This window comes from Notamacropus eugenii, chromosome 6, assembly GCF_028372415.1.
Source record: "Notamacropus eugenii isolate mMacEug1 chromosome 6, mMacEug1.pri_v2, whole genome shotgun sequence".
NCBI lineage: Eukaryota > Metazoa > Chordata > Mammalia > Diprotodontia > Macropodidae > Notamacropus > Notamacropus eugenii.
Window position 1 is genome coordinate 50,894,559 of NC_092877.1, and position 26,094 is coordinate 50,920,652.

At 40.3% G+C, this 26,094-nt stretch overlaps 1 protein-coding gene across 4 annotated transcripts in view; it reads right to left on the reverse strand.

The window, feature by feature from the left end:
* The window catches only part of LETM1 (leucine zipper and EF-hand containing transmembrane protein 1), an 84,652-nt gene extending 69,775 nt beyond the window's left edge, over positions 1–14,877 (reverse strand). The window contains exon 1 of one of the 4 annotated variants that reach the window (XM_072620010.1): positions 14,622–14,877. In XM_072620010.1, coding sequence (XP_072476111.1) covers positions 14,622–14,721 — 100 coding nt within the window. In that variant the 5' untranslated portion in view covers positions 14,722–14,877. The remainder of the gene's footprint in view (positions 1–14,621) is intronic. The other 3 variants (XM_072620011.1, XM_072620012.1, XM_072620013.1) reach the window with 3 other exon arrangements.
* Between the last annotated feature and the right edge of the window lie 11,217 nt (positions 14,878–26,094).

Here is a 26,094-nt window from a genome sequence, read left to right on the forward strand (position 1 = left end):
AGAACTGGAAACTGAGGAAATGCCCATCAATTGGGGAATGGCTGAACAAGTTGTGGTATATGAATGAATGTAAAGAAATACTATTGTGCCATAAGAAATGATGAGCAGGAAGACTTCAGAAATATCTGGAAAGATTTACATGAACTGATGCTGAGTGAAATGAGCAGAACCAGGAGAATATTATACACAGTAAAAGCCATAGTTTGTAAGGACTGAGTCTGATAGACTTAGCCCTTCACAGCAACGCAAAGACCTAAAATATTTCCAAAGGCTCTTGAAGTAAAATGTCATCTCCATCCAGAGAAAGAACTATAGAGTTGGAATGCAGAATAAAGCAGACTATTTTCTCTTGTGTTATGTTTTGTTTTGGTTTGGTTTTTCTTGTGGTTTCTCCCATTTGCTTTAATTCTTTTATGTGACATAATAAGAATGTATATGTAGAATCCACATAAGATTGCATGCCATCTTGGAGAAGAAAGGAAGAGGGAAGGGTAGAAAATTTAAAACTTATGGAAGTGATTGTTGAAAACTGAAAACAAATAAATTAATTTTTAAAAAAAGTAGGCCTATAAGTTGATAGTTATTGATGTTCTCTTAATTACCTGCTTTTGTAATTATAAAATTGTCTGATTTTCTCCATTATTCTGAATTTTTTCCTCTCCTTTACAATCAAATGTAAAATATGCCTGATTTGAGTCAAAGAAGGTGAGTTCAATTTTTTTTTTCTTATAACCCGTGAGAGACCTTGGGCAAACCTCTAAACTTAACCTCTAAACCTGGGCTTCCTCTCTTATAAAATGAAGGGACATGCAGATCTCTAAGACCCCTTTCATATTCAGGAGACAACCAGGTCTCAGTGACAGCCAGAAGTTGGAAGGAGTGGTAAAGGAAGAGATTTAAGACAAAAGCAAAAAAATTTTTTAACCTATGGAGCAGGCATTCCAGACAGCACAGGAAGAAGGCATAGGTAGCTTTAGAGTGGACATGGATGGGTTGGGTCAAGGACTATGGAAATATAGCGACAAGCAGGGAGGCAGGTTCCTGGGAGTCTGAAAAATGAATGATAGCCTAGGGTTCTGAATCACTAGGTAGGAGTCGGTTAACTGAAGAATGACTTCAGATAGATTACTAACGTCCTCTGGGGTTTGGTCCCACAATGGAGTCCTCTAAATTAGGTAACTGAGGTCCAGAATGACATTCCTACCCTTCCCCTAAGGCAGGAAACAGGCAAGATGCAGCCAGTGAAAAGGAAAACCACTTGATTTTGAGCCAAGAAAGACTGAATTTTAAATGGCCTTGAACTGCTTATGTGGCTACCAACCAATCACTGAAGCTCTCTAGGGTTTTTTTCTCATTTTCAAAATGGCAATAATACCTACCTATTATGAGGATGAAAAAAAGATAATAAAGCACCAAAATGTTATAAACTCCATTTGTTTTTATTAATCTAATGAATATTATTAGGGAGACAGTATGGGTCACTGGCCTTTGAGTCACACCTGCCTTTGACACATCAAAAAATTAAGTGACCATATACAAATATGTTGCTTTATCTCTGAGAGATTAAGGCAACTCAGAGTATTATAGAAGCTTGGTGACCTTAACCTAATGGAGGGAATCTCCTGCACTGAAGAAATCACCCCATCTTTAACAAATGGATTAAGCAAATTAAAGCATTTCCAGTGACTACACGCTCCGATATAAGATAAAACATTCAAATAAGGTAGAATTTTTGTTTGGGAGCCTAAAGTCAAGCAGCAGAAGACACAGATGATAGGTAAACTACAGGGGACAGAAACTAGAGCTACAATTTCATGGGTATAGAGAACTTCTGTACTTTGTTCATGCTATAATTGTAAAGGAAGCATCCCCTTGCACAAAGCTACCTGAGACGCCAGTAACTGGCCCCTAACAATGGCAGTGAGTATGGGGAAACGACATAAGCCAGTGGGGGCTCAAGGCAACAGCAATACAGAATAGACATTCCTGAATTCTTAAGGGGAAGATGAAGCATCCTGGCTCTAGAAAGAGAAGTCAGATCTCCCAAGCTACATTTGTATGTACACATTTGTATGCATGCTATCTCCATTAGAATGTGAGCTCTTTGGGGGCAGGGACACTTTTTTTTTTTGCCTTTCTTTTTATCTGTTTGGCAAGTAGTAATAAATGCTTGTTGCCTAACTGATTTACTGAATGCTGCACCACCTCACAGTTCTACCAGCAGTGAAATTCTTCACAGAGCCCCTCCAACAACAAATTTTACCATCTTAGTTAATTTGATGAGTATAAGATCTTTCCCATTCCTCCCTTCAAGTTGCTATTTCCTTCCCCCTTTTGTTCTGTATGTAAAAGAGTAAGGTTAAAATCACCCACTGCTCTTTAACCTGATATAGCTATCAGGTGAAAACACATTTGGATTTTTCAATTAAGTCTGAACAAGGGCTAGTCATCTCCCTAAAGTTACAGTAAGTATGTTCTGATTGGACAAGAGATTCCATCATACCTCATGGAGCTTGTATAAAACCATCAGGCGAATCAGCAACAGATTTGCAAACCAGAAGAGGGAAGTATTCTGGCTAAACACACTGAGAAAGAGTCTTGGGGGGAGGAAGGAAGGAAAGGAGCTTTGGTCTGGGTCTCTTCCTTCCCCCTTGGCAAAAGTATGACATGAACTTCAGAAAGGACCAAAGGATTTGGATTGCCCCCATCACCTTCCTAATCCCAGCAGCATCCCTGCAACAGCAGCTGACAGGTTTCTTCCCTCTGCACTGGGAGTCTTAGTGAGGAAGAAAAGTGAAGAAGAAAAAGGAACCCAAAGAAACTACACCATGCCTAAATGAGGAACTCCTTGAGCACCCCATGAATGGGAAAGAAGGGCTTCTAGCAACAAAGGGAGCTCCTGGAGAGGTGGGACTGGTTTTGCCTTTCTTTGAATCCCATCCCTTGATTTTTAAAACTGATAGTCACTTCTCTATAAACAGATTTTGCTATGTAGTTCATTCCCTCAAAACAAAGAAGTAGTCAATTAAGCACCAAGCTTTCATATAGCAACTGGGATGTGGAACTACCTCTTTCTCCTCTTTCTTCAGAGCAAGGACAAGACTCTGGGATAATATCACTTACCTGAGCCAACTCTGGCCCCTTCATTTGATTTAAATTCTCTCCAGAACTGTCTTCCTTTATCCCACCTGTCCTTGTGCACATGGTTTTTTTTTGGTTTTGCTTCTTCCTGTGTCTGTCCCTCCACCAACTCTCCAATTAGACATCTTTTATCATCCTGACTGGAATAACATGGCAGAATGGATAGAGAGCTGGCTCCAGAGTCAGAGAGACCTGCATTTAAGTCCTTCATCAGTCACATACTGGTCATGTGACCCCCAGGCAAGCTGCTTAACCCTTCAGTGTGCCAGACAAGCTAACCTCTCTGAGACTCTCCACTGCAGACCTGAATTGGTAGGAGTTCCCCATACTGATCAGTTCTTCCAGTTTAGAAAAAAAAAAATTTTGCTTAATTTGATGGATATGAGGTGTTATCTCAGCACTGTTTTAATGTGCATTTCTTTTATAAATGCTTTAGAGTATTTTTTGGAGTATCCTTTGACCACTTATGCATCGAAAATTGATGCTCAGTCTTATAGCAATTCCATAGAAATTTTGGGTATCAGATGTTTACAAAAGATCTTCCATAAGAGCTGTTCTTCAAGAGACTCATAGTTGAAGGATACAAATTTGTTTTCAAAAGAAAAAAATGCAAATTATCAACAAATAACAGTTTACAAATCACTTAGGAAAAAAATGAAAATTAAAACAACCCTGAGGTCATACCTCAATCAGTCAATAAGCAATTTGTTAAGCACTAGCTAAATACCAGATATGTGCTAAGCACTGAGATACAAAGAAAGAAAAAAACACTGAGCCCTCAAGGAGTTGTTATTCTAATGAAGGAAAAACGACATGTAAATAAACAGACACATAAAAGATGCAGCACGCTTAGACTCTGGGAGTTCTTATCCCCACTCACATGGATGAATTAGGTCTCCAGAGGTTGGCTATTCTGTCTCTTTAGGATGCAGGGGTCTAGAGTTCACGAGTTCCCACTTGTGTGCATCCTCCATCCTTCCATTTTCTCCCCCCCACCCCAGTACTAGTTGACATGAATTAGTCAAAGAGACTTGATTAGCTTTTATAAAGGAGTGTTTACTAGATGATATAACTGATACAAACCATTCCCCCCATAAGCCTGTGACACACTTTCCCCCAAATATGTACAGAGTTCAGGGGAAAGTAGGCTCAACTTTAGAGAACATATATATATGTCAAGAAGTAACCCAAAGCAATTTGCTGTTAGAAGTCCTTTTTTTCCCATTCATGAGGTGCTCAAGAAGTTAGGTAGTTTCTTTGAGTTCCTTGTGGGGCCTTGAAGCCAGTTTGTTTTTCCACTAAGGCTCCCAATGCAGAAGCAGACTAGGGAAGGTGACAGGAAAAATAAAACCCAAATCCTCTGGTCCTGGATGAAGTTCAAGTCAACCTTAACCCACCACACAACAGAAATGCCCATCAATTAGGGAACGGCTGAATAAATTATGGTATATGAATGTAATGGAATACCATTACACTATAAGAAACGATGAAAAGGAAGACTTCAGAGAGGCCTGGAAAGACTTATATGATCTGATGTTGAGTGAAAGGAGCAGAACCAGGAGAACTTTGTGCACAGCAACAACCACAGTGTGTTAAGAGTTTTTTCTGATAGACTTGAAACTTCATTGCAATGCAAGGACTTAAAAAAATTCCCAATGGTCTTTTAAGGTAAAATGCCTTCCACATCCAGAGAAAGAACTATAGAATTCAATCGCAGAATGTAGCAGATCATTTTCTTTTGTATTGTTTGTTTTGGTTTGTTTATATGATTTCTCCCATTCAGTTTAATTCTTCTACACAGCATGACTATAGTGAAAATGTATTTAATAGGAATGTATATGTAGAACCTATATAAAATTTTATACTGTCTCAGGAAGGGAGAGGGGAGATGGGGGGAGGTAGGGGAAAAAAATCTAAGTTATATGGTAGTGACTGTAGAACACTGAAAATAAATAAAATTAATAAAAAGAAAAAAATAAAATGTATTTAATAAGAATATATATGTAGAACCCATATAAGATTGCATGCCTTCTCGGGAAGGGAGGGTTAGGGATGGGGAGAAAAATCTAAGACTTATGGAAGTGATTGTAGAAAACTGAAAACAAATAAATTAAAAAAATAAATTTCTAAAAAAATTAATTGATCAGGTTGGAATTATTTTAACTTAAAAAAAGAAAGGAAAAAAGGAAGAAAACATCTGATATAATGAATTATTTACAGCAGTGATCTTAGGAAACAAGCATAACAATGGTTTGATAAAACTACGTTAACTATAATGAACAGTTGCAATAGATGGACCACAAGCATTAGACTTGGACACAGAGAAACAGTTTGATTCATAGTAAGTAGCACTAAAGTTAAGGAGCAAGCTGCCAGAAGGCTGGGTAGGACTTACAGTCAAAAAGTCTGCATTCAAGTCCTACGCCCTACAGGAGTGAAACATTGAAGCTTTCTCAGGCAACTTTCTAAGACTATAAACTACAGATACCAACTGCCACTTTGTGTCATACCAGCTCTTAGTGGGAGTTCTCTACAATCACTTGTTTGGACCATACCTCCTCCGAACCTGCTCCCAAAATCATATCTATTGCAAATTAATGAGAGCTGCTCTTTTCATACTCTCCATTACTGACAGCTTGAGTCATAATTTTCTTGAACTGAGGATAGCCTAACACTGTCAACTGTGGGCTATGAAGTCTGGGGAATTAAGGTCACAGAAGAATACAATTCACGTGTTACTTATGGCACAGTGAATGCAATAAACAATACCATTACTACAGTCATGAATACAAGACTTTTCACATCAAAGAATTTGAAATCTACAAAACAGATATTAAAACAATTCTGATATATTAGCTCAGCAGCCTATTTCCCACTATGCTATGGGGAAAACCCAGAATTTGGCAACACAGGACCTTGGTTCAAATCCAACCTCTGGTCCTTACTGCCTCTGGGACTTGGTCATTTCTCAGCATTGATTTTTCACTAAAATGATGGGGCTGAACTAAATAAATGATCTTCACATTTCCAGCAGGAGCCGTTTCTTTCTTTGTACCTGTATCTATAAGATGTATGGGGTCTTCAGGTGGACAAGCACCTCTGGTGGGAAGGCTTGCTGAGCCCTTTTCTGGACAGTTCATCATTTGATGTCCACCTGATTCACCCAACTTCCCTGTGGTGCCAAGAAACTGTAGTGTGTGCAGCAGCCACAACCCGGTAAACTGTCTCAGCAGACAGGGTTAAACCAGATTGAGGGTAACCAACAGATTTCAAACCCACTTGTGAGTTAGGAAGATGTCTACCCCAAGCATGTGAAGACTTCCCACAATGGAATGGGCAGATGAGAACAACTGGTTCCAACAGCCATGAAGGCAGATAAAGCAGATCCTGTGGAGTATATACAGTTTGGTCAGACATAGAAGACACCAAGATCATCCACTGCATCATCAGTCATCTCTACTCTTGTCCTGCCACTGGACTTCATGACTCAGGAAGAGAGAGTGAGGCTGATGACTTTGTGCAACTCTATCCTACTTAAATCCAATTATCAAGCAAGTTAAGTTACCACCCTGAGACATCACTGGTCCTCTTAGAAAACAACACAATCTGTATCTCTAGCACCTAGCAAAGGGCATTTAACACTTCAAGACTGATTTAAGATCTCTCCTAGCTCCAAATCCTTTCTTCTAATGGCACTCCCAAAGGGTCCCAGTGACTTAAGCAGTTCTGACCATCTGAGACAAAAGTTTGTAAAACTTCATCACCATGTGTTTTGCTTTCTTGATAGACAACTTGATTCTCTTTTTATATGATCCTGTTTTGGTCACACTTTCCTTATGATGAGGAATCTTTTTCAAGTGGGGCAAAAACAACTAGAGGAGAAGAAAGGGCAATGTGAATGAAATAACTCACAAGGACAGAAGACAACTCAACTTCAGATATGACTATACCAAAAAAACACAGACTGTTCTTTACCAACAATGAGTTTGGAAGGGGAAATGCGAACTCCAGGAAAAAGCAGCATCATAGCCAAACCCTGGGAAAGTAGCCAAAGGGACATGTGAACAGGCTAGATGTCAACATCTCATCATAAAGTTACAATACTGCCCACTTCACTTTAAACATTCCTTCCTTTCCATGTGTAAGCTATGTTAGCCTACACTTATTCAGATATCACTTTATAACTGTCTTTAGGTGTTGAATTCAAATGTAGTTTCCACACCTAGATTCTCATAATCCATATGTGCTCAATAAAGGCTTGTGAATTCAATAAGTTCCATTTTCTTCCTAGCATCATGACAGTGCTCATTAAATCTAATTGAATGCTTTCTATAGTCTTCTTACACATCATACAACTCCAGTAAGTTACTCAGCCTCTCTAGGTCTCAGTTTCCTCATCGGTATAATAATGGGGCTGGACTAGGGAGTCTCTGAGGTCCCTTTAGGCTCTAACTATAGGATTCTATAAATCAGAAGGCTTGGATTAGAGTCCCAACTTAAATACTTACCAGCTGAATGATCTGGGAGGCAAGCAATGAGCCTCTTAGTCTTAGATCTCTGAACTGTAGAAAGTAGGCTAGACTTGTACTATCTAGATCTCAAAAGGCTCATATAAGGAAAAGTACTTTATAGCTTAAAATGAATGTGACTTTAAGAAACATGAAATAAATCTTTCATTGAAATAGAATCAATAGTTTCCGAGCTGAGAGGGGACCTGAGTGATAATCCAGTCCAGGGCTTCTTAAACTTTTTCCACTTGCAACCTCTTTTCACATTTCAGCAGCATTCCATAGTGTTGCATGGTGTGACAATATGCTTTCTGTTTGTGCGCTTGCTTCGTGTTCAGAACCAAGGCTGCAGTGAAGTTCCTTGATGCAACATGGGCAAGGGCTGCCAGAAACACACTGGATTCATTACAGATTTGATTTTTAATTAATTTTTGGTCATTGCATGATTTTTCATGATTCCATGTGGGGTAGCAACCCACAGTTTTAAAAAACACTGTTCTACTCCAGCCCAAGCTGGGACAAGCATTCCCTGGATTACAGGTCTTCTAATCATATTCCCTAACATTAAGTCTAAAATTGCCTCTTTGCAACTTCTACCTTTTGCTTAGTTCTACCCAATGGAATTAAGTAAAAGAAGTCTGATCCTTCTTCCAACTTCCGGCCCATCCAATGCCTCAAGAGGGCTACTATCAGATCCTCCTTGAGTTTATTCTTTTCTAAGCTGACCATCCCCAGTTCCTTAAACTGAACCTCTATGGTATGACCTTAGAGGTCCTTTCTGCATTCTGGCTGTAGATTCTCCACTGCACAATCTCCAGCTCATCAATGGGTCTTTTCTAAAAGGCAGCAGTACCCAGAGATGACTACAATATCAACTGTGATAGAACCACCAGCTCTGCAGTCTAAGGAAAAGGATTCAAAATGAAATTCTGAGTCTTCTTATCTGTGTGACCCTGGACAAGTCATTTCAGTCCCCTCAGCTATAGAAAAAGGTGGTTGGCAGAGATAATCTCTTAGCTCCAGTCCAGCTTTTGAGCTGGGTCTTAGGATTCTATGACTAAGGCCACCTACAGTGGGACTATTACATCTCCTAAATCTTATGTCTCTCAGCATCAAAAATCATATCAGTTTTCCACACTATTTCACTCCTTCCACCTTTTTCAGACAAACTACTCCCTGGTCCCATCTTCCATATCCTGTACTTATATATTAGGCTGATTTTTCAAAACTAGGTATAAAACTTCACATTTATCACCAACTCATTTCATCTTACTAGATGTGCCTCAAAGTTACAACCTGTCATGATCTTGTTGAATCCTGCCTTTGCCAGCTAGTGATGTTAACTCTTTCCTAGCTTTGTGTCATCTACAAATCTGACAGCCATGCCATTTTTGTCTTTCTGAAAGTCATGAATGTTAAACAGCACAGGTACAAAAACAAATGACTAAGGCCCTCAACTAAAGACATCCTTCCAGCCAGAATGACATGAAATTATTGCTCTTCTTTAGGTCCAACCATCAATTGGTTCCTAAGTCATGAGTTGTACAGAAAACATCTAAAAGCATTCCCAGATCTAAATTTATTAATGGTGTCAAAAGGCTCTGCCATCACCTATTCCTTTGAAATGTTCATTAACGAATTCCTTAATAATAAATTTGAGAATTTTGCCAAGAATCAAAGTCAAGCTCACTAGCCTATGATTTGCCAATTCTATTACTTTCCTCTTTAAAAATCAAGAATTTCTCTTTGTTGAATGTGACTTTTAAAAACCTCTTTGAATTATCTTAACTACATTTTTTAAACCTTTACTATCCTGCCTTCACCAACCTCAGCTCATTCCAAACTTTAACATTCTTGACGCTGTTTTTTTTTCCAGTTACATATAAAAATAATTTTAACAGTTTTTTACATTTTTAAGTTCCAAATTTTCTCCTCTATCCTATCCCCCCTCCTTGAGAAAGCAAGCAATTTGATATTCCTGACACTATTCTTAAAGGACCAATGTCACACTTCTGATTCATCCTCTATGGCCTACTATCACTTCTATATTATGTATACATGTATACATGTAGACCTTTTAAAAGTCTAGGTGGGTTGATGAGTTCCCCACATATACACATCAGTCTCATGTCAATATTTACACAATACTACAGGTATGGTTTGAATATTAAATATAATAGTGCATGCAACGCTAGTAATGTTTACACCAAAAATGGACAATGTTAAACTAAAAATTAAAGCAACAGCCTGGGATAGTGTAAAGAATACTGATAAGACTTGGGAGTCAGCAGAAATCTGGATTCAAATCCTACCTAACACTGGTTTGTGTGACCATGGGCAAATGACCACTTTTCTGAGTTTAATTTCCTCATGTAAAATAAAAATAATGCTCCCAGTAGTACCTTCCTCATGGCAGATGCCAGCCTTTCAAGTGTTACATAAATGTCAAATACTACAATCATTAGTTTAACTGCAAATGTAAAAAAATCTCTAACATGCAGGAAAAGTCTTTAATTAAATCCCTTTGCCCTTGTTATTATCAACCAACAAACAATTACCAAATGCCTATTGTGTGCCAGGTACTGTGATGGTATACAAAGACAAAAATCAAGCAGTCTCTGCTATGAAGGAGTTTACATTCTAACAGAGATCACATCATGTACGTGCACTGGATGAGATGAGGAAGATTCCCTTTGTGTTCAATGGTTCAAATTGGTCAGATTGTGTCACCAGGAAAATACACACATTTGTATGTATATAAAGTGCCTTTAACCTTCAGACCTCTCAATTCAATGATTTCTGTTAGGGTTTTGTGCTAAAGTGACAGAAAGAAAGAAAAACCCACCTACCTATATGAAAATATCTACAGCTGGTCCATTTGTAAGGGCAAAAAATCTTAATAATACATATCCAAATACGGCATATTATCATTATGGAATACTACAGTACTATTAAAAAATAACTATGAATCATACAAGACGATCTGGAAAGACCTAGATAAAGTCTCAGAAAGTGCAATGAGGAGAACCAGAACTAGATAAGCATTAATTTCAAGCATAAAAAAGACCTGGAAGGGAATGCAGAATAAAACTATTTTTGCTTGTCAATTCATTGGCTTTACCCTGTAATTATACAAAATTGTATTTATTTTATGGGGTTTTTTTATTGGTGACTAAGTTAACAGCAAAAAAATTTTAATACTTTTAAGGAACTGTAATTTTGTCACTGTGGGTACTTCCTTCACCAATACAGACCAGAACCATTCTATGCCTCATTGGATGATCTTTGAAAGTCACTGTGGCCAAAAAAATATCCATAATCCTGCAAGTGAATCTGGTGAAGAGTCTGTCAGTCTTCAACCAGGCTGATAAATAAGGGAGAGACCCTGCCATCACAGTGACACTAGCAGTTGCTGCTGCTCTGCAGGCCCAGGCCACACTCCATGGGCACTGCCTTCACAAACCCAGTTAACTCTAGCACCTGAGGGAGTGTGTATGAGAGGAGGCTCTGAGTTCAAGACATTACTCTACTATTTGGCTACAGAATGATTCATTATTACAGATTCTGACACCCCCAAAGTCAATCATTTCCCTCAAAATATAATCATATAGTAAAAGCCTTGTTATAAAAAAAAAAGTTATAAAAGTATGTCTTACTTTCTGTATCAGTAAGCACCCCAACGTACACGGGGGAGCCTATCACAGGTTCTTAGATCTGCATTCATAAAAGGAAAGGCAACTTTTGAGGGGTTAACAATCACTTCAATAAAGCACATATTTCATCCATCTAGCTCAAGGAAGTCAGCACCCTGAACTTCAAAGAAAATACAGAGAAATCAAAGATGAACAGACATGGCTTCCTCTGCCTGAATTCAACAGACAGGGTCCAACTGTCTGACCACAGTTACCAGAGAGGGAAGCACCAACATTTGGGTTTTCCAAGGGAGGAAAGGGAGGGGTCCTTAGCACCTTCACAGAGTCCTCATCTGGACAAACAAACACTTCCAGTGAGACCTAAAGTAAAACCTCAACTCAGAGTATTTATACCTTTTTTAGAGCCAGAGGGCATCACAACCCTTTGATAACCATTGCCTCATTAACAAAAGGCAAGGGTCTTCCCACAAATCTTCCCTAATCAGCTTCCCCTTAATGGGCAAGCCCATTAATGGGTAGCGAAGATCTTTAATTACATTAAAATAATTAACAATATGAATACATATACAGTTTCCAATTAAAGAAACTCTTGTTTCTGTACTTTACTCCTATTAAAGACTCTTGATTAACAAAGGTAAGATTAAATAGGCACTTGATTATACTAAAACAAAAAATAGCAAAAGACCCTAATTTGCTTGCCATCACACTTTTCAACAGCAGTACCTATAAAGTGATCCCACTGTGAATCTACAAATACAGTAGTCTTTGACATATATCTATTTAGCTAGGCCTAGATTCCATCTCCTGGTATTTATTGTTAATACTAAATAGACAATGATCTCAGGAGAAGGTGGCAAGGTGGACCTGTCAATCACGGGACTTGGGAGTCAGGAAAACCTACTATTCCAGCCACGTATTATTGTAATATATTCAGACAGAGGCAACCTGACCCAAGGGCTGGAATTCCAGGCCTTAGTTCACATGAGGCTGCTGACACTAGCCTAATAATTGCCCAGAGTTCAGTTATCTGCCTTGGCCAGCACTGGATACAAGGAGCAGAACAATGTAAAAGCTCGTCAAAGGAGCTGGGCTAGTTTTAAGGAACTTACATCAAATTGATTGCAATATAAAAATAAAATGGGAGATGTTTAACAAAATCACATTTCCCTAATGCTTTAAGTTAACCAAATCCTTTTCTCATACAACTTTATAAGGGAGAGTACAAGTATTATGAGTCTATTCTGTACTGACAGATAAGTTGATAATCTAAGAAGTCAAATGATTTGCCTGAGATCACAGAGCTGAAAACACAGAATACTATGACTCTGTGAAGTGACAGGAGTAAAACCAAGTCTTCTGATTCCAAATTCAGTGTTCGTTCCACCTTACAACTAATGGGATGACACTAGGCCTTAAAACCCAGGTCCTTCTGAAAAGTAACTCCAGGATTCTTTCCCCTACCAGCAATTAATTAAAGATAAAGTAGTTGGGTCACACTTTCATATTTTCAACAAGGAAGCCAGCGAACCAAATAACAACTCCCTATATTTTAATTTCTGAAATATAAGAGAAAAACAACTTTTATGTATCACCTTTCCTCATCTGATCCTCACAACAGCCCTGGAATGAAAGTACTGCAATCTTATTCTCATGAGAGTACAGCTAGTACTAAAACTTCATTTTAACATTTACAAAGTGTATACTATATAAGTTCCTATGCTAAGTTACTCAGCACTGCATTTAATTCTTTTCAAATATCAAGTGACTCTAACTTACTAAATACACAGTTAAGATCCGCATATTTACTAATATTGACTTAATCATTTTTGTTAGATTTTCCTATTCGGATAACAGAGAGTTGCTATCTCCTCCTATTATTATATTTGTGTCTATTTTTCTTTTGTTATGGTTAATACTTTTTTGTGAATTTAAGTGTCAAACTATAGTCTTTATAAAATATATGTGTATATGTGCATTCATTTTTCCTTTTACCATGAAATCATGCCCTTGTCTGTCAAAAAAAAAAATACTGAGCACTGAAAGATGAAAAATGACATACTACATTTCTGCAGCTTACAGTCTAGTGGAGGAATACATTTTTATAAATATGATACCAAGTAAAACATGACAGGAGGAAAAGTAAGAGCCAGATAAAGCATTCTGAGAAACTTAGGAGGAAAAAGCTTTATATAGTTTGTTCTTAGTACGCTCCTTAGGCAGCTAGGTGTGGAGCAGACAGGGAACTGGGCCCAGTCAGGAAGACTCATCTGACCTCAGACACCTCCTAGCTGTGTGATGCTGGGCAAGTCCCTTAACCCTATCTGCCTCAGTTTCCTCATCTGTGAGATGAACTGGAGAAGGAAATGGCAAACCACTCCAGGATCTTTGCCAAGAAAACCTTAAATGGGGCCACTTAGGAGGTGCACACTCTGAACCACAACAAACCCTCTTTATTAAAATATGACTAGCTATTTTTTTTATGGACCTAAAAACCAGTGAATGAAGGGAAATGATAGTGTTGGTGAAGTTCAGAGAACTAACATGAAGAATGCACATTTTGAGACCTGTCTTTTACAAAATGGAGAGTCCAGGTTTGGAGTCAACCTGGGCTCGGCCACTGGCTTGATGACCTTGGGATAAGAGGAGGTCGGCCTGGATGAACTCTAAGGTCCCTTCCTGCTCTAAACCCAGGCTCCTACATCTTCTGAGACAGCACCAAATGACCATTCCTACAGAGAAAAACTTCACAGTCCCCTCATTTCCAACCTCAGGAGGCATCCGACGCAGGTGTCAGGGCCACCCCCCTCTGACTCCAGCAGAGAGGCACGAAAATGCCACCTGAGGATGGCAGCGGGGGAAGGAGGAGAATCCGGAGCGGTCTGGGACAAAAGCGAAGTTCGGGAGGAGATGGGGGAGGACGCCCTGGCCAAGTCGGTCGGTACAACTGCCACGGCGGAGGGCGCCTGGCAGCGCGAGGGGCACGGCGGGGGATGAGGGCAGAGGACACGCTGCCAGCCATCCACGCCGGCAGTCACGACCACGGGCACCGGGATGCAGGGGCAGCGGCAGAGGCGTCCGTCCGGGGAGGGCCGCAGGGCAGGGGGCTGGACAGAGGGGGGAGGCGGGGGAGGGGAGGTCGCGGGCCCTGAGGGAGGGGTCCGGCAGGCAGGGCAGGATGGGGCGCCGGGAGGCACGGCTTCCCGGCAGGGCAGGCGCGCCGGGACAAAGGTCACCCGCGCCCGGCCCGCATCCCGGGAGCCGCCCGTGGTCACAGGCCGCCTCAGGTCGCTCCCCTCAGGTGACCCGGCCGGGCGCTTACCCCTCTGGATGATGGCAGCGGCGGCGGAGGGGACGGCGTGGGGCCGGGCGAGGCGGACGGCCCCGCGTCCGCAGCAGCTCCTCAGTAAGATGGACGCCATGTGACCGGCACTGACTCGCTCCGCTTAGCCGCGGGCTCCCGGGCTCCCTGGCTCCTCCTGGCACCTCTGCCGCGGCCCGGCCCGGCCCAGCCCGGCCTCGCAGGCTGGCGGCCTGCGCGACGTACGCACCACGCACGCACGCACGGCGGCGGCGGCGGCGGCAGCGGCGGCGGAACGTTAGCCGTTGGCTCGGAGCGGTTGGCTGCGGCCGCTCAGCTGGAAGCCGCGGAGCCGGCAGTCGCCATGTCCCGGCAGCGATGGACGTAGAGCGCGGGGCGGGGTGCGGCGAAAACACACCAGCACCCCCGCCCCCTCACCCCGCCCGGCCGCTCCCATTGGGCCTGGCCAGTCTCGCTACGGACTCCCACCCCAGCCTCCGCCCCCGCCCTCGAGTTCCCGGCCTCGTGCCAAGTGAGGCGGGAAGCTGAGGTTCGGCGGGCCGGAAGAGAAAACTACAAGTCCCAAGAGGCCATGGGCCAGGTCCCGAGCCCGGCTGCCGGGAAGGCTCGAGGTGGCCGGCCACAATGAACTCTGGGACTTGTACTTTAGGTAGGGCGCTAACTGAGCCAAATAGAATTTCAAGCAAAATGGGGTTCCCTGAAGGCTTTATAGCTAAGGGTCCTGCCTCCCATTCAAATAGATTCCGACCTAGCAGGATGATTTAAGTAGTGCAATGCAGGTTTGGGTTTTTTGCTGTTGTTTTTTGACAGGAGCTCTATTTCATTGACTCCCCCCACTCGTGCAAATCCAAGTCCCCTCGGCAGTCTCCTGCAGACTTGGGGCGGGGGGCACTCACTCAGCGGGTGGGCGCCCGCGGAGGGGCTGTCACCCAAGGCTTCCTGACCTCTTACTGCAAGCCCAGCCCACTGTCCACCGGGCCAGGCTGCAGGTAAGGAAACTGATCACGGGGGCACCCTCCCCCAGAACTGTGGGACCCCCCCAGAAAAGCCACAGCTCTTGAGCTCCCTCTTTAACAAATCAGGGGTAGTAGACAGTTCGGAGTCGAGGTATTTAGTCAAATGGGATCAGAGATTTAGAGTTAGAAGGGCTCCTAAAGGTCACCTGGTTCCGTTTCCCCATTTTTCAGGTTTGGAAACTGAGACTCCCTGAGGCTAGGTAATGCCTAAGGTCACACAAATAGCCTAACTAGGAAAGAAGCAATAGAATGTGATCTGATAAGAAAGTAACCCTGGGACAGACAAGTGCCAAGTGCCTTCTCTCAGCGGATCATCTCCAACTTGGACCATTTCTGTCTTGTTTATACACATACTACGTGCTGCCGGTGCCGGGGACTTAAGCCCCATGAATCCGGGGGCTTGTGGACTGAACGAGCGGGAGAATCTCTAACAATTGCTAACCTGAAGGAGCTATGTAGAAACTTGCTGCTGTTATTATCCGTACAACCCGCAGTGGGAAGGGTGGATGTGACAGGAGTACCCGGCTGGAGAAGCCACTGCAAAGGCTCGGACGCTGTCTGGTTACGTGAGGCTGTTTCCCTTCGTCTCAGGTGTCTGGCAGCCTCCTCCAATCAGTGCCCAGCTATAGCTCCCGATTACTGCTAAGCGTTGTGGAGCACAGTGCCTGGCACACAGAAGTGTTGTTTTGAGTGATGGGGTTGTAGGGCTTCTGCTTTTCAATCTTGTCTTCAAATATAAACCCCCTCTCATAAAAGGAGTGGTGATCTCACTTTTAGCCAGAGCCCATAAACTGGATCTTTTTAAGGAAGGAAGAAGGCCCTTTCACATTCTTATCACTAGCAAAAGTAGTCAGCTAACAGACAGCTATGTTCCTCCAGTCATATCTGGGTGTGACATTTTTCTCCTGGAAGAAATTCTTAGCTCTCAGGGCCAAGGTCGGGAAACTAAGTACCCCAGGTAAGTAGAGCTTGAAGGTATTTAATTGGTCTTTGATCCTTTCTCTCCAGCTGGACTGGGACCGGTGACTCACTTCGAAGTCTATGGCCATGCCTAGTTCTTGGACTAGGTGTGGCCTGGTATTCTATCCCTCTCCCTGATTTAGAATTAAACATTCCTTGTAATTCTTGTAACTCCTAATGGAGATCTCTTGTCTCATCACACCCATTGCAGGTAGTATGCTTCATCCCCCCACCCAAAAAAATACTAGAATTGTGTGGTTCTGAGGCATTTCAGTTTTCCCTCATTCCAAGATCCTTTGGGTCTCTCTTGCAAATAGAATTGAAACCGGGAACACCTACTATATTCCAGGCACAATGCTAGAACTTGGTAAATGTCAAGAATGGCAAAAAGGAGCCAGGTAAAATCACTGCTGGACATGGACTATATCCCAGTCCTCCCTCCCCAGTTCTTGGACACACTCACTGTGCATATAGGACCAGCAGCAAGCTCCCAGGCTTTAAACTGCCTTACATAGAACATCTACAACTTGCATTCCCTCACAGGTCTAATAAATTGTGGGTCCTGCAGAGCAATACATTAACAGATTTATGATAACCACTGTGAAATAAATACACAGAAAACTGTAAAACATGGTTTCTACTATAAAATAGGGTTTTTTCCTAGTTGAGGGAATGTCATTAGAAGGAGGAAATGTAATTTAATAAATAAACACCTGATAACCTAGGCTAGGCAGCTAGGTAGTTCAGCAGATAGAGCACCCAGCCTCAAGTCAGGAAGACCTGAGTTTAAATCTGGCCTCAGACACTTCCTAGCTGTGTGACCCTGCGCAAGTCTCTTAACCCTGTTTGACTCAGTTTCCTCATTTGTAATATGAGTTGGAGAAGGAAATGGCAAGCCATTCCTGTATCTTTGCTAAGAAAACCCCCAGTGGGGTCACCAAGAGTCAGACACAGCTGAAACAACTCAACAACAAAAGTCTAGGCTAAGTGCCAAATAGGCAGACAGACGATATGGAATTTATACAGTAACCCACATTTAAAAAAAAAAAAGAGCTAAAATTTTAATAGACTCTGAGCTCAATTTGAGTTAAAATTGAGCCAAATAGCCAAGTCAGCTTAAAGCTGTATTAAAAGCCTATAAAGAGGAAAGTAGTAGACAATTCTGCTGTCCTTTGCCCATGATTCAAACACATCTGAGTATCTGAGTTTGGGGTTCACTTCTGGGTTCCATATTTCAGGAAGAACGCATAAGCCAGAGCACAGAAGGAAGAGACAAAGATGAGGCCAGAAAAAGCCAGAAATGTGTCACTGAGAGAATTGGAATTGATTAACCTGGTGAAGAAAAGACTTGAAGACAGAATCACTGTCCAAATTTTTTAAGTGGAGGAAGAATTCAGTTTGTCCTGTTTGTTGCTGAGCTACAACTCGATATAAAGAAAAATGTCTAGCAGTGAGAGCTGTCCAACTACCGAGTGGGTTGCATGAGGAGGTTCTGAGTTACCTGCCTGCCACTGGAGAGATTTAAACAGAGAATGCTTTCAGTGATATTGTAGTACAGAGTCATAAAGTATGGGGTTGGAAGAGGTATCCACTGAAGTCACTCCCTGCCCTGAGGTTCTTTAATTCACAGGGCTAAGACGTCTCTGGAAGAGTTAGGGCCGTGAATGATGGGCAGGCCCAGAAGTGCCTGGACTATCTACACAAGTTCAAAATGTGTCCAAGAGATAATGACACCAGTGTGGGACTAGTAAGAGCTAACCCAGCAAAAGGAGGTTGAGATGAGGTTGCAGAGCAGTGGGTTGGAATATCTAGCTAAGGAATTTGGATTATAGTCAGGACCAGTGAGGCCAGTCCCCATTGAAAGGACACTAGGAACAACGTAAATATGAAGTGCCAACCACTTGGGATAGACGGAACCAGGAAGCCAGTGAAACCAGTGGGGAGGTACTTGGGAGACATTCCTGTTGTGAAAACTTGGATTATCAAGTAGAAAGGGCTTGGAAAATTTACATAGACCCATTTACTGACTGATGATCATGAATAATAATAGCTCATCATAATAGCCCTGGGAGGCAGTACTGGTGTTATTGCTCCCATTTTACAAAGGAGGAAACAGTCTCCTGGAGGGTAAGGGATATGTTTAAAATCACACTGATAAAAATGATGATACTAAAAATGATGTCTCCTGACTCCACATTGAGGGAGATTTCCACTGCATCACATTGCTTTTCCTAGCTATTTATGGACCACAGAAATAGACCTTGTCTCCCATACTAGTAAGCTCATTGAGGGCAGGGGCAGCTAGGTGATGGAAGGGGATAGAATGCCTAGCCTGAGGTGAGAAAGATAGGAATTTAAATCCCACCTTAGACACACATTAACTGTGTAACCTTGGGCAAGTCACTTAACTTCTCTTTGCCTCAGTTTCCCTATCTATAAAATGGAGATGATAATAGTACCTACCTTGCAGCATTGTTGTGAGGATTGCTGCAAAAATTTTCAGGATCTTTGAGCTTTAGTCACTAGACAAATAAGCCAGCAGAGAATACAGACAGTCAGATACACTGCAGTTGATTTATCCACCCAAGAGTGTGACACACCATCAGTAGGTGACAAACCTCAAAGTTCCACAGATGACTGATTATTTCTGATGTTAATAGCTAGTTAGTAAAATTGGGTAGACCTATTTCTAACATACATAGAGACTAAGTCAAATTTATAAGACTACAAGTCATTACCCAGTTGGTAAATGGTCAAAGAAAAGGAACAGGCAGTTTTCAGAGGAAGAAATTAAACTACATATAGTCATATGCAAAAATGCTCTAAATCACTATTAATTAGAGAAATGCAAATTAAAACAACTCTGAGGTACCACATCACACCTATCAGATTGGCTAACATGACAAAACAGGAAAGTGATAAATGTTGGAGAAGATGTGGAAAAATTGGAACACTAATGCATTGTTGATAAAGTTGTGAACCGGTCCAGCCATTCTGGCTGTAAAACTTTGCATACTCTTTGATCCAGCAATACCACTTCTAGGTCAGTATCCCAAAGAGATCATAAAAATGGAAAAAGAACCCACATGTACAATAATATTTATAGCAGCTGTTTTTGTGGTGGCAAAGAATTGGAAATTGAGTGGAAGCCCATCAACTGAGGAATGGCATATGGATGTAATGGAATACTGTTGATCCATAAGAGATGATGGATGAGCAGGTGGACTTCAAAAAAACCTAGAAAGACGTGCTTGATGCTGAGTGAAGCAAGCAGAACCAGAAGAACATTGTACACAGTAGCAATAACATCATGTGATACCCAACTCTGGCAGACTTAACTCTTTTCTGTAATGCAACGATCTAAGACAACTCCAAAAGACTTATGATGGAAAATGCTATCTCCACACAGAGAAGGAACTGGGGGAGTTTGAGTGTAGGTCAAAGAAGACTATTTTTTTGCCCTTTTTTTTTTGTTTGCTTCTTTCTCATGATTTTTCCCTTTGTTTCTAGTTCTTCTTTACAACATGATTAATATGGAAATGTGTTTTTTTAAAAATGCAACATTTCCAAAGGGAAGTGCTTGGGAACCCCATAATTGGGGGGAAAGGACTTTTATCTTCCTCAGTAGCTGTTAATTACCCATTTGGCATATGTGCTTTCTAAAAAAAAATAATAAAATAATACAAATAAAATAATGTTAGAGAGACCCAAACTTTTTTCCCCTGTCCAATCTCTAAAGGATAGGTCTGATGGAAGATAGGATTAACACTTTCATTCTGGGTATTACTACTCCACTCATATAGATCAGACCTTCAACCTAAGGTGAAACTCCCTTCTGTTCAGGTTTGAGTGGAGATAAATTCTTTGAATAGATTTGCAGGAGACTGGGAGTAACTCAAAAGTAAATAATATAATCAAAGGTCATTAGGATCAGTTCAGACTCTCCCTACAATATTCATTCTCTCATTAACTGTTGGTTGCCACCCTCAAGAACACCAGCCATGATTGTCTCTGGCATTCAAGAGTGCCACAGACCTCCTTTTATTAAAATGCTGGCATTATTAATAATTACCCAGAAATTATATCTCTCAGACTTTTTAAATGCCAAACTCTTCTATTGAAGCACATGACCCAGGGTTTGGGTAAGATACTTACTGAGATAGGAAAAGGTATATTTTTTAACAAAAGAATAAGGGTGTCTGCCTATTCCAAAGGTCTGTAGCCATTTACACCAGACCAAAGAAAACAGTGTCAGTTAATTAACATTTAAGTTTCTACTATGTGCTTTATTAGAATAAAAAGAGTGGGTACGTTCCTGAAATTATTCAAAGTCCTTTGAGTTTTCTTTTGTATGTTGTTGAGTGATTAGGGGAAGAGAGGTACTGAAGGAGATATTCAGTACATTTTTATAATAACAGCAAATATGGTACAAAATGGAATTAGTTATATACTCCCATAAGTCCACTTTCAACAATTCTCCGTTTGGCCCTGCACTAAAAAATAAATTTTTTACATCACTAGGCCATCTAAAGATCCACAGTACTATAAGACAGTTGTTTATACAGACCATAATAAATTTGACAAATTAAGAATTGTCTGAACAAAACTTACCAGTCTACTGTGTGAAGTCATCTGTTTCTGGGAAACCTTTACCCTTGGAAATTCTATGTCACAGAGGTTTGTCCCAGACCACTAGCCACAAATTGTCAGGTTTGGTCCACTCAGACTCAACTGTGTATCCCTGTATCAGCAGCTTGATGTCTTTAACTGGGTGTCAGTTGTCAACGCTAGGTGGAATGGGCTTTCTACCTTGCTTCTGTAGATTTTGCAAAGATATATGTTGCAGTAGACTGACTTTCCATGTTCAAGCCCCATGTGGAGATTTCCTAGGTAATATTGCTTAAACCTCTTATAATAAGACTTAGTATAATTTAGTAGGGTCTTACAAAACCTAATCACATCAGCCGTTAGTAAATAGATCATGTGATGAAAGCCAATAGTAATCTTATGGAGTTAACCTTATGAACACCAGGGTTGTAGGAAGAACATCAAATAAACTTCCTATGACATATCTGGAATTGAAAAGTTTAAGTTTTCACATATGATTTATACTTTATTTGTTGAATCCTATACTTTGCATGGAGAATTCTATATATAAGCTAGAAGTATTCTAAAAAAAACCAAAACTTTGAGGACCTTGTGATGGCAAGCAAAGTAGGGTCTTTTGGTGTTTTTGTTTTAGTATAATCAAGTACCTCTGAATCTTGCCTTCATCCACCAAGCGTCTTTACTAGGAATAAAGTACAGAAACAAGATTTTCTTTAACTAGAAACAGTATATGTATTTGTATTGTTCATTATTTTAAAGTGATTGAAGATCTTCCTCATCCATTAATGGGCTTGCCCATTAAGGGGAGTTTGATTAGGGAAGATTTGTGGGAAGGCCCATGCCTTTTGTTAATGAGGCAATGGTTTTCAAGGGTTGTGATGCCCTCTGGCTCTAAAAAAGGTATAAATACTCTGAGTTGAGGTTTTACTTTGGGGCTTGCTGGAAGTGTTTGTTTAGCCAGATGAGGACTCTGTGAAGGTGCTAAGGAGCACCTTCCCCCCACCCCACCTTGGAAAACCTAAATGTCAGTGTTTCGTTTTCTGGTAACTATGAGCAGACAGTTGGACCTGTCTGCTGAATTCAGGCAGAGGAAGCCATGTCTGTTGATCTTTGGTTTCTCTGTATTTTCTTTGAAGCTCAGGGTGCTGACTCACCTGAACTAGGTGAATTACATATGTGCTTAGTTAAAGGAATGATACATGTGGTTGATTAAGATGATTGTTAATCCCTCAACATTTTCCTTTCCTTTTATAAATGCAGATCTAAGAACCTGTGATAGTAGGCCCCGCTGTGTATTTTGTGGCCTTTACTGCTACAGACCTGACATTGTAAAATAACAACTATCTTGATGTTATCAGAGAGACCTCAGACAAAAACAACAAAATCAGGGGGCAGCTAGGTGGTGCAGTGAGTAGAGCACTGGACCTGGAGTCAGGAGAACCTGAGTTCAGATCCAACCTCAGACACTTGACACACTTACTAGCTAGTGGTATGATCATCAGCGGCAAGTCACTTTAAAAAAATAACTATTTAAAAATTACTTTGTAACTAGTTAAACCAGTTCTATAGGTGAAAACTTTATTCCAACTTGATACCTTATAGACAATTTAAACCACAATCCAACCTTAGACACTTGACACACTTACTAGCTAGCTGTGTGACCATGGGCAAGTCACTTAAAAAAAAAAAATCACTATTTAAAAATTACTTTGTAACTACTTAAACCAATTTTATAGGTGAGAACTTTAATACAACTTGATAGCTTATAGACAATTTAAACCACATCCAAAGCCTGCGTATTTAGGCATTTGTGTGTCTAAATATCTGGATATTCAAATGGATCTGGAGGAGACTCCATACTTGGCTCTACCATTTCCAGTCATATTTTTATTACCTCCAAGATAAAATTTAAAATATCTCATTTAGGACCATCATCTTTATTTAGCCTTTTGTTATTGTCTTCAGCGGCACCAGTGCCAACATTTTTAAGGCAACTAACATAGTTATAGTTATCAAGAGTCTAAGTGAATTCTTTAATCCAATGAAAACATTTGGTAGCCAATCACATATATAATAGCCTAATTACATTGTTTTTCTCAAACTGAAGTTTACTAATCAAAACTGAAACTTTTACATCTTTATTATACCCTCCCTTTTAAGGATATGTTTCATTCTCATATCATTCAAGAAAGATATGATACATAATCTTAATCCATGAATATTTCGCTAATTAAACCAATAACCAAGGAGATGACAAATCTAAGAACTGATGTTCCTTACTTTCCAGAATTAGGAATTTGAAACAAGTAATGGTCAGGTATTCAGAATAATAAAAAAGCAATTAAATCCTATATATTTTTATCTCATTGTAATTGATGGTAGCAATAAGATTCATTTATATAACTTTTGAAGTTCTTCCATGATCACAGGAATGTGCTCGGAGAGAAGGATGAGGAACATGGTGGTAAAATAACAAATCAAGACTATTCAGATTGATCTATAGTAGGTATATTATGAGACAACGCCTTTGGTTTAAAATATAGATACTTCTTCTGAAATAACTAACTTTGCAACAGAGTTCCACATTATTCACAGATTATCACAGTCAGGTTCAGAAACAACTAGGAGGAAAGTTTTCCTATTCAGAAAGGAAATAACATAATAGGGAAACTGAGCTAAGAAAATTCTACCAGTACTTTGGGAAGATCACCTTCTCAACTTTCTCAGTCATTTACATCTACCCATAGTGTTTTCCAGACACTCTGAGCAGATCAAGCTCTCCCTTGAATGGTAGATTATCAGTTTAACAATCAAACAATTATGCCTGAACTCAGAACAAATCCTACGATAGTCCCGAATTATTCCATCTCAAACAGCAGGTTTCACTCCTTACAGTTTAGAGCAGGATATAGTTATTTTTCATGTTGCAATGATAAATAAAAACATTTTCTCATCCCTTAGTAAGTATATACAAGGCCTTTCCAAAAGCACTCATTATTTTTCTTTTCTTTTCTCATTTAAACATATCCGGATATAAAAATCAATTACAAAATCAAAAAACTTCACATTCTGGAGTTTTAAACATAAAGTTAATATATAATATGAAAAAAATACTTACTATTGCAATATTTCCTGAAATAGAAAAAAAATCTTTTAAACTAAAAAAAGTTTTTTAAAAAAATCTTTTAAACTCTTGATGCCAAACTGACTCAAAGATGCAACTCCAAAACATATTATTGCAGGTATAGCTTCAAAATTTTCATATTCAGAAATCAGACATCCATATAAATCACTTTTACATTATCAGCAAATTTGAATAATCTACTACTTAGTCTTGTGTATTGCGAACTGGGCTCAGTAGCTCTACAATGGTCTCTAGTCTCCTAGTAGAATTTGCAAAAGACTACACCATTTACATACCCTTTCCAAGTAACTCCTTTTTCCCCTCCAACTCCCCCCTCCCCCACCTCCACCCCACTGTGGATCTTATTTGAGTTAAAAATTCAGTCTGATAAGGTCTCATAGACTATGAGACTTCCCCAGGTAACAAGTTTATTTTGACCATCCTGGATCCTACTATTTGAATATGAAAGACAACCTTTAACCAAAAAAGCACTCTGCCAAAAAAAAAAGTTAATAGTTGGGCTAGGTGCAGGTTCAAACTGAAAAAACACTTACTCTGTTGGGAAGATAAAACTTTTAAAACTTACTTCAGTTCTGTTAAAGAACTGAGCATTTTCTATCTCTCTCCAGAGGAGAGAAAATGAGAGAAGTGTGATGTTTGTGTGAAAATTTCACAAAGTTAAATTCTGGGAAACTGTAACCCCAAGAACACAAAGTTATTTCATCATTTATTAGAAATATTTCCTCTTATCTTATCTGTCTCTTTCCTTTCCTCACTTGGCCAGAATTGGGAATACAAAGAAAATCAGTCAATAAACATTTATTAATTGCCTACCAAGTGCTAAATACAGAGATGAAAAAAGGCATCAAGAGAGTCTGCCCTCAAGGGGCAGCTTTGAATTTTGCCACAGAAACTTTTCCTAGCTTTGCTGCCTAATCTTAAAATTCATCTCCCACTGCCTTGTTTATTGGGAAATAAAGGTTAGCATTATAACTGGCTTTTACTCTTTAAAATGTGTAAAAGGTACCATTTAGGGGCATTTAGATTGATGTTTTAAAACTGTATCTTGTTCTGATTACTGTGACCACCTCCTTCCCCCTTCTAGTCAGTCTAGTAAGTTTAAGCAGCCAGTATAAAGGGGGCAATAGTAGGAATTAAGATTGCAAAGGGGACCCAAAGGGCTATAAAATGTGCATACTCTTTGACCCAGCAATTCTGCTTTTAGGGCCATATCCCAAAGAGATCATAAAAATGGGGAAAGGACCCACATGTACAAAAATATTTATAGCAGCTCTTTTTGTGGTGGCCAAGAACTGGAAATCAAGAGGATGCCCATCAATTGGGGAATGGCTGAAGAAGCTGTGGCATATGGATGTAAAGGAATGGTGTTGATCCGTAAGAGATGATGGATGAGCAGGTGGACTTCAGAGAAACCTGGAAAGACTTACATGAACTGATGCTAAGTGAAGCAAGCAGAATCAGGAGCACATTGTACACAGTATCAGCCACAGTGTGAAAGGACTGATTTTGATGAACTTAGCCATTCTCAGCAATGCAAGGACCTAAAACATTTCCAAAGGACTCATGATGTAAAATGCCATCCACATCCAGAGAAAAAACTATGGAGTTGAAACACAGAATGAAACACATTATTTTCTCTTATGCTTTGTTTTGTTTTTCTCATGGTTTCTCCCATTTGTTTTAATTCTTCTATGCAATGTGACTAATGTGAAAATGTGTTTAATGGGAAGGCATGTGTAGAGCA